The 9,075-nt window shown below is 53.1% G+C and overlaps 1 protein-coding gene across 2 annotated transcripts in view; it reads right to left on the bottom strand.

Moving 5' to 3' along the window:
• Window positions 1-453: 453 nt before the first annotated feature.
• Window positions 454-9,075, bottom strand: part of SEC14L4 (SEC14-like 4 (S. cerevisiae)) — a 17,944-nt gene continuing 9,322 nt past the window's right edge. Inside the window, exons 2-11 of one of the 2 annotated variants that reach the window (XM_011979079.1) lie at window positions 7,385-7,428; window positions 7,040-7,099; window positions 6,708-6,896; window positions 6,317-6,412; window positions 5,586-5,646; window positions 3,938-4,021; window positions 3,523-3,629; window positions 3,308-3,447; window positions 3,047-3,216; window positions 454-1,818 (exon numbers count right to left, since the gene is read on the bottom strand). In XM_011979079.1, the coding sequence (XP_011834469.1) occupies window positions 1,655-1,818; window positions 3,047-3,216; window positions 3,308-3,447; window positions 3,523-3,629; window positions 3,938-4,021; window positions 5,586-5,646; window positions 6,317-6,412; window positions 6,708-6,896; window positions 7,040-7,099; window positions 7,385-7,428 (1,115 nt within the window). In that variant the 3' untranslated portion in view covers window positions 454-1,654. The remainder of the gene's footprint in view (window positions 1,819-3,046; window positions 3,217-3,307; window positions 3,448-3,522; window positions 3,630-3,937; window positions 4,022-5,585; window positions 5,647-6,316; window positions 6,413-6,707; window positions 6,897-7,039; window positions 7,100-7,384; window positions 7,429-9,075) is intronic. The other variant, XM_011979080.1, reaches the window with a different exon arrangement.

The raw sequence follows: 9,075 nt of genomic DNA, 5'->3' as shown, positions 1-9,075 counted from the left end.
TCCTTACTGCCTGCAAGGAACCAGACAAGGCTGTGCTGATGGAAAATTGGCTGTAGATAGTTACATGGGCAAGAATCAGAGTTCAAGTCTAGGGACCCCTGGTTTTTAGACAGAGGACGTCAAGGCAGAGGATGTCAAGGCTGAAGTGAGGTATTATGATCCCCCATCATGACAACCGGGGGGCCTTGTGAAATTTAGCACAGGGTCCTCCCAACTCCAGTTGGCCACAGCCTGCCATGGAAGCCAAGTGCCTCTGGGCACTCCAAATATCGCTGCATCTGGGGAAGCGGAAGACAGGGTGGCCACGCAGTGCAACAGGGTAGTGGGGATGCCTGTCACATCTCGGATGCAGAGGCAGCCCCTGAACATGGGGATGTCCTGTAACTCTTGCCCCACAGCCCAGGCCATCTCCTTGGAGCCAGCACAGCCTTTTTTTTTTTTTTTTTTTTAACCTGCCAATCTGCTCAAACACCCAGTTGGAACAGGAATGCCTCGTGGCACTGGCTTTAGGAGTTTAATTTAGACGGTTTGCCGTTTCTAGCAGCAGAGCACCTGTTCAGACTCTACGTCTATGCATCCATGAATGGTGCAGCTGCCAAAAGAACCAAAGCTAAATGTTGGCAGGATCACAGCAGGTGTGGAGTGGAGGTCACTGGGAATTCCCTGGAAACTCAGTCGTTACCCACTCAACTGGAAGGCTGTGCATGGCTTTGTCCTCTGATGGTTACCCATGCCGGCCCCACCTCTCCATTTCCAATTTTCTTTTCTTTGTTTGTTTGTTTGTTTAGAGACGGAGTCTGGTTCTGTCGCCCAGGCTGGAGTGCAGTGGCACAATCTCAGCTCACTACAACCTCTGCCTCCTGGGTGCAAACGATTCTCCCGCTGCAGCCTCCTGAGTAGCTGGGATTACAGGTGCACCCCACCATGCTCGGCTAGTTTTTGTATTTTTAGTAGAGACAGGGTTTCACCATGTCCCCAGGCTGGTCTCGAACTCCTGACCTCAGGCGATCTGCCCACCTCGGCCTCCCAAAGTGCTGGGATTATAGGCATGAGCCGCCACGCCCAGTCCATTTCCAATTTTCCATCCAGCGGTGGCAAAACAAGCTTGGATGGGCCCCGGTGCTCTGCTGGAACCAGGACCCTCACCCAGCTGCCTCCAGCTAGGCCTGCCCACTCCTGCTGACCTCCTACATGCATAGAACAGGGCTTCTCTCTCTTCAAGCCTGAAGCTGTGATGCCCACAAGGCCTGGGATCCACGCACACCCCCTGAAGCTGGAACACCAGGCATGGGCGAGTCCTGGGTGACTGGATCTTGTTGGGATGGATGAAAGGGCAGCTTCTGCAGGCAGGACCCATCCTCAGTGGACTGGATCATCTTCAGCATTCTCATTCTCGGCCCCATTCTCTGGGAACAGGGAAAGAGGTTCCTGTCTGAATCTTCAGTGTGGCCTATGCACTGGTGGCCCCTTCCTGCTTGGTCACTGTGCCAGGCGAGCCCACAATGAGCTGAGATGGTGACGTGGGACAAGTGGCTCTCTGCAGCTACCTTCAGCACCACCCTGCCTGGGAGGCCAGGGGTCAGGGGAGTGGGTGTGAAGGGGTTGGAGCACACAGGCAGAGGTGGCTGGGGTCTTCACTGTGTTGGGGAGGGCCTCATCGCCTTGAGACTCTGCAGTGTCTCCTCAGAGGCCTTGTCGGGAAGCAGCACCTCCACAGTGTAGCTGAGCTTCTTGGCATGCATCCGGCTGTAGGTGTTGTCGAAGCGCAGGACATCTGTGGTGATGGAGAGGTGATCAGGGAGCATGAACCCTGTATATCTGCAGGAAGAGCCAGCCCTGCACGGCTGCATCCCTGGAACCCTTGGGAATGAGCTATCCAGGACAGTGGGTGAGCCTGAGGGTCAGACGCCTGTGCCCAGCCCTAAGCCTGTTGCTCACTTCCATCTCCATGGTAGCTTGTGCTACATGGAGGAATCATGATGGTCACCAGCACACAGAACAGCACACAGCCAGGGAGCAGGCGGCCTGGGAACAGGATCTCGAGTTCCACCTGCAGGGAGGAGCTGTGGCCCACGGACACAGTATGCCCGTACTGCGTCCTCGCCTGGTTGCGGTTGCACAGGTAGCTCTTGGGTCTCTCCATGCACCATGCATTCCATCACACATTACACCTCCCTGAATCCTCAAAGCAGCCCCATGCAGAAGGCAATGTCATCCTCATTTTACGGATGAGAAAACTGAGGCTTAGAGAGGTGATATGATCTTTTAGCGGTCACAGAGCAAGGGAGGGGAGGTACTGGGATTCCTTTATCCCAATGTCCCAACCCAGGGAGGAGCCCTGCTACCCCAGGAGGAATGGGCTGGGCTACGTAAGCCACTTTTCCGTCTTGCAGAAGGCGTATCCTTCAATGCCAAGGTCCACATCAACTCAGGTGTGATGAGTCACACAGACTTTTCTGTCTCTACTCTCCTAATGTTCCCTTTGCACAGAATGAAACAAGCTAATGTGTTGACTTAAGCATAAGCCACACCCTTCTCCTCCATAGGAAATCAACCTTGGGTTCCCCTTCTCCTAGCTCAGTTCCCAATAGACGTGGTGGCCCTGAGCAATGCTGCTTCTGGTAAAGCTGACTGAGCTGCATCTGGCCTGGAAGGCCTGGGGGTGAAGGATAAACACCTGGAGGAAGTCACCTCTTTGGGACTCCTAGAGTGGGGTGGTTCATGCAACTGGGTGGTCCCCTTGCCAAGACCCCTGATTCTAAGTCCATGGCCTCTTACTTACCTGTCTCTTAGTCCAGTGACCCCGGTATAGGCGCTTCTCAGGAGCTGAGCCCAAGGCCCTAGGTTCTGAACACCAGCTCTTCCCCCACAATGAGTCTCTGCCCTCATTCCCACAGGTAGGGGCCACTCATCCGATCCATGGCCCCAAAGTCAGCTCCCCTGGAGTTTATAGAGATCCCCCCACCCTCCTGAGAGCTGGAAAGAGAGGGCAAGCAGAGGGTAGACTGGCAGGGAAAACAATTCCAGTAAACCCTGCAGCTCTTACAGACGCCAGCCTGGAGGCAGGTGAGGCTCCCATCTTCAGGCACCAGGTGGGCGTTGTAGCGCTGGCTGGGCAGCACCTCCGTCATCTCCCTAGTCTTCTGCCGCTCCCCTATCTTGGTCTTCAGGAAAACCCCAAAGCCGACGTCCCCGCCATCCGATGCGAACTGCCACCTGCAGTGGACAGAGCCCCACTGGCGACCCCCTGCCTGGGCTCCAGGCCCCTCCCAGCTGTTCCCAGGTGTGGAGTGGCTGTGATCCCTACCTGAGCACACAGCCTGGGAACAGGATCTCGTTCTCCACCTGCAGGGAGGAGCCGCGGCCCACGGACACCGTGTGCTCATACTGCAGCCTCACCTGATTGCACAGGTAGAAGCTCCTGGGCACCTCACCCCCATAGTTGATCTGTGGGTGAAGGGGGTGTGTGGGCACTAGATCACAGCTTCTCCCCTCCTTTCCCATCCTCTGGGCACCCTGTACCTTGGTCAGGCACTTGGGGTTGCCATCGGGTTCAGTCATGGTCCTTCCAAACTCCACGGGCAGCTGGTCGGGGCTGATGAATTTTGTCAGCTCCTGCTTCCAGTTGTCTGTGTGGGAGCAAGAGAGGGACTCCAAGGGGACTCAGGAGACTCAACAGAGGGCAAAAGGGGGCTGAGCCTGGTGAGGGGACCCGATACATCCTGGGTGTGCTCCCCTGGGCGCCTACTCCTAACCGTACCAAAGACCTTTATGTGGCTCCCAGTTCATGGTCTAGGACCCAAGGCATTGCCTGTGTGTGTGGAGGCTCACCAGGGGCAGTGCCCGAGTAGAGGACGAGCCAGGGAGAAGCAGGGTCTTTAGCGTCGACCTCTGCTTCCCAGGCAGACGGACACAACCAGGGGGCCAAGCCGCTCACCTCCCAGAATCACAATCTTCCTGCGTGTCTCCTCACTCATGAACGACTTGACCAAGTTGAAGGCCACGGGGAACAGTTTGGGGGCTGAAACACATGTAAATCTCTTGAGAAGCTGGACCAGAGAGGACATGGGGATACAGAGCCACAGTCAAGAGCAGGTACTGGACAGGAGTTGGACAGATATGGATTCTGCCACTCTCTGCTGTGTGACCTTCAGCAAGTTACGCACCATCTCTAAGTCTTAGTGCAGTTAACTGGAAAATGAAGGTGAAATAATGTATGTATAACACCTGGCACAGTTGCTGGCTTTCAATAAGTGGCTCATGCCCGAAATCCCAGCACTTTGGGAGGCAGAGGCAGGCAGACCACTTGAAGCCAGGAGTTCGAGACCAGCCTGGCCAACATGGTGAAACCCTGTCTCTACTAAAAATGCAAAAGCTAGCTGGACGTAGTGGTGCATGCTTGTAATCCCGGCTACTTGGGTGGCAGTGGCACAAGAATTGCATGAACCTGGGAGGCAGAGGTTGCAGTGAGCCAAGATCGTGCCACTGCACTACAGCCTGGGTGACAGAGTGAGGCTCCATCTCGAAAAAGAAAAAACAAATTAAAAAAATAAAAAGCAAATGGTTGTCTCCCCAACCCAGTTGTAAGGGGTTGAGCACAAGCTGGCTCTGGGGTCAGCAATATTGATTCCCCAACAGTATCTCTTCTTTTCCACACTCCGGGTTGTCTGGAATCTTCTTGGGTGTGACATTTACATTAGACCTCCTGTCCTGCCCTGAATTGCTCACACTCAAGTGAGCACTGTCTGTGGGCCAAGCTCTGTGCTCCATCTTCTCCACACACTGTTTCATTTAACCTCATAGTTATCTTTGGGGAGGGGGTTACTGTATCCTCATCTTACAGAATGGGAAGCTGAGGCTCAGTGAGGTTAAGCAGACTTGGATAAAATCATAGAGCTAGTTAGATTTGAATCAGATCCTCTGACTCTGGAACACATGACATCACCAGGGCAGCCAGTGACCATTCCTGCTCAAAGTGTGTCCATCCATTAGTGTGGTCCATGGACTATCGGTTTCCAGCCCATACTGACATAAGTAAGTAACAGTAAACATTCAGAAACTTATAACTTGACATTGTTGCAACATACCAGTGCATGATTTTGTATATTACAAAAATATGAACCTGTGAAGGATTGAAACTAGAAAATAACGCCAGAGGCCAGGTGCGGTGGCTCACTCCTGTAATCCCAGCACTGTGGGAGGCTGAAGTGGCTGGCTGACCTGAGATCAGGAGTTTGAAACCAGCCTGGCCAACATGGGGAAACCCCATCTCTACTAAAAATACAAAAATCAGCCAGGCATGATGGCATGCACCTGTAATCCCAGCTACTAGGGAGGCTGAGGCAGGAGAATCGCTTGAACCCAGGAGGCGGAGGTTGCAGTGAGCAGAGATCGTGACACTGCACTCCAGTCTGGGTGACAGAGTGAGACTCCATCTCAATAAATAACTAACCAGAAACCAACCACACAAAACCTGGTTCCTCACAAAGGATGGTTGAAGAAGCCTTTAACTCCACGGCTTACCTATTGTACCCCCCGATTCCTGCTTCTCCCTCCCCAGGAGGTCATCCTGGTCATGGGCTTACCTCGAATAATAATTAAATTCTTCAAAGTCTCAGGATAATTTGCTTCCAGGATGCTAAAAAACTGTGGAGTCAAGATGAGTCTGGTTGGGGCTCTGTTCCATCACCTCCCGCCCATGGGTTTCTGTGGTCTCTGATGCTGCTGAGACAAGAGGCCCATCCCTGGCCCATCCTACCTTCCCCACAAGCATGTGCCTCCTCCTCTCTATTATTCTTTTTTTGTTTGTTGATCTGTTCTCGAGACAGGGTCTTGCTCTGTCGCCCAAGGTGGAGTATAGTGGCACAATCACAGCTCACTGCAACCTTGAACTCCTGGGTTCAAGAGATCCTCCCACCTCAGCCACCCAAGCATCTAGGACTACAGGCACGTGCCACTGCACTGGGCTAATGTAAAAAAAAAAATAATAATAATAATTATTATTATTGGTAGAGATGATATCTCACTGTGTTGCTCAGGCTGATCTTGAACTCCCGGGCTCAAGCGATCCTCCCGCCTTGGCCTCCTAAAGTGCTGGGACGACAGGTGTGAGCCATCATGCCTGGCCTTTGTGTTACTCTTGCTCCTCTTTCTCCTTGGAGGGTGGACTCTAGGCCAGCATCATTGGCTGCTCTGTGGAGCCCCTGCAGGGCATACCCACTCCTCTATCTCACTGGATTCTCACAGCAGTTCACAGCTAGGGCTCACAGCTGGGAGCCGCTGCCCACACCAGCCCCAAACCAGCCGCCCACCTTACCTGCTGGTAGACCTCCACAGCTGGCTTCCACAGGTGCTTCAGGCTCAGCCCCTCCATGTCAAACACCATCAGCGCCATCTCGATCTTCCTGCCCAGCTGCTTGGGACAGCGTCAGCATATAGATCAGACAACAGCTCCAGCCAGGAGATCCTGGCCAGAGAGACTTGGGCACCACTCCCCACCTTCCTGCCATCCCCCCCTCTGGCAGCCCATAGTGTTTTCCAGACAGATGAAAAACACCTCACCTTCACGGGTGGGTAAGGGTGGGAGAAGCCCACATTCCACCAGAGCCCTGAGTGCTGAGGGCTGGGGAGGGGGAAGGTGCCACCCCTCTCTGGTCCTGGTGCCACCCTATAGACAGATGAGGCCCAGCTCCACCCCAGCTGCTCACCTTCTGAGTCTGCAGCTCACACTCATGCAAAAGCAGCTCACAGACCTTGATGCGCTTCCGGATCAAATCCTGCTTGGAGGCCGACAGCAGGAGACCCTTGGGGTCGAGGGACCCGATGATGTAGAAGTACACAGGGGAGCCTTCGTAGTCGTAGCCACAAAGACCACCCGAGTCATACAGCTGGATGACCTGGAGGTGTGGGTAACGTACTGACTCTATCCAGCTCACTAGGCTGGGTCCCTACTCCATCAGGCGGCTGGATGTGGTGGGTGGGAGATGAGGTCAGTGGTGGGGGGCCTCAGATGGCCTGGGGGATGCTGCTCAAGGCTCACCTCGGGGGGCTGCCACGTGACGATGTTGTCCAGGTCTTGTTGCTTCCGGAACTCCATGTGCTGCAGGGACACAGCAGCAGCTATAGGATTCTGAAGGAACCTGGGGACACCAGGCTAGGTCCCTCTGCCCACAGCCACCAAGATCCCGCCAGAGCATATCCAGGCTCTCCGGGTTTGGGGACAGGAGGTGGGCTGGTGGGACTTGGGTCTGATGCAGAAAGGGATCGGGGGAGGAAGAAAGAAGGAACAGGAGAATGGGACAGGGCCAGAGTCTCTACCCTTTTGCCGCGAATCCCTGGGTCACGGTGCATGGAAGGCAGGACAGTAGGGATCAGAGATCCTTACCCTCCGGAGCATGTCCTCAGATTTCTGCAGGTCAAAGTTTCGAGCTGCAAGAACAAGAGGAGGTAAGTAGAAGCTCAAGGTTAGATCTAGAAAGAGCCGTTCCCTAAAATCTCATGAGGAAATAGCTAAGGTGTCCCCAGCCTTTTCCTGACACCCCAAGAATACACTGAACATCTAGAAATAGCTGTTTGTTTGTTTGTTTTTTGAGACAGGGTCTTGGCTCTGTTGCCCAGGCCAGAGTGCAGTGATGTGATCATAGCTTACTGTGGCCTTTGGCCCAGGTGATCCTCCTACCCCAGCCTTCTGAGTAGCTGAGACTACAGGGCCACACCACCACGCCTGGCTAATTTTTTTTAGATTTCTTTTTTTTGTAGAGATAGGGATCTTGCTATGTTGCCCAGGCTGGTCTTGAACTCCTGGCCTCAAGCAGTCCTCCTGCCTCAGCTTCCCAAAGTGTTGGGATTACAGGCGCGAGCCTCTGTGCCCGACCTAGAAATGTTTTTTTAACAAGTTAAGGATCTTTAATCATCTAGAAGACTGGAGAGCCCTTGATTTCAGTTTCCAGTCCTCCTACAACCTTCTGGAGGCCAGTCTAGCCTGTATTTGATGTCCCTCAGGAAGCAGAGATCCCCCCGCCACCTGCACAGTGTTAGGGGTGGTGGGGAGCATGGGGTTTGGATTCACACAGACTGGGGCTTAAAGTCTAGTGTTGCCCTATTATTTCCTGTGCAACCTTGAGCAAGTCATTTACCTTCTCTGAGCCTTAGTTTTTTAAATCAGTTAAATGAGAACACTATCTGTTTCAGTTATTCAAAGAACAACATGAGATAATGTATAGAAAGTGCTTGGCCCAGTACCTGGCTCACAGTAGGTTCTCAATAAACAGTAGCTCTCATGATTACCTATTTTGAAGAAATAGACACACTGTAATTGAAAACGTGATGATCTATTTTAGAAATGCTTTGACTGTTGCTCTCTGAGACCCCTGGCTCACTGAGGAATTTGTCTACTCGCGGAGCTGAAACAATATGCAAGGTCAGAGATTTTCAGATGGAAGGGATCTCAGATGCTATCCAGGCCTCCTCTGCTCTGACCATGAACCAGTTCCAGAAATCACTCCCAGCTGGGCGTGGTGGCTCACGCCTGTAATTCCAACACTTTGGGAGACCAAGGCGGGCAGATCACCTGAGGTCAGGAGTTCGAGACCAGCCTGGCCAACATGGTGAAACCCCGTCTCTACTAAAAATACAAAAATTAGCCGAGCATGGTGGCAGGCGCCTGTAATCCCAGCTACTCAGGAGGCTGAGGTAGGGAGAATCGCTTGAACCCGGGAGGCAAAGTTTGCAGTGAGTTGAGATCGTGACATTGCACTCCAGCCTGGGGGACAAGAGCAAGACTTTGTCTCAAACAACAACAACAACAACAAAACCCACAAAACTTAGCCAGTCGTGGTGGTGCACACCTGTAGTCCCAGCTACTCGGAAGGCTGAGGCACGAGAATCACTTGAAACCAGGAGGAGGGGGCTGCAGTAAGCCAAGGTCGCACCACTGCACTCCAGCCTGGGCGACAGAGTGGGACCTTGTCTTAAAAAAAGAAAAAAAAAAAAAAGAAAGAAAGAAAGAACCTCCAATGCAACAGCTCAGCCTTGATTATCTCCCATGATGGGGAGTTCATTACCACAGAAGGCATT

Source organism: Mandrillus leucophaeus, unplaced genomic scaffold (genome assembly GCF_000951045.1).
Source record: "Mandrillus leucophaeus isolate KB7577 unplaced genomic scaffold, Mleu.le_1.0 Scaffold2, whole genome shotgun sequence".
Taxonomy (NCBI): domain Eukaryota; kingdom Metazoa; phylum Chordata; class Mammalia; order Primates; family Cercopithecidae; genus Mandrillus; species Mandrillus leucophaeus.
The sequence above is the reverse complement of the archived record's forward strand: the minus strand, read 5'-3'. Positions and strand labels throughout refer to the sequence as shown.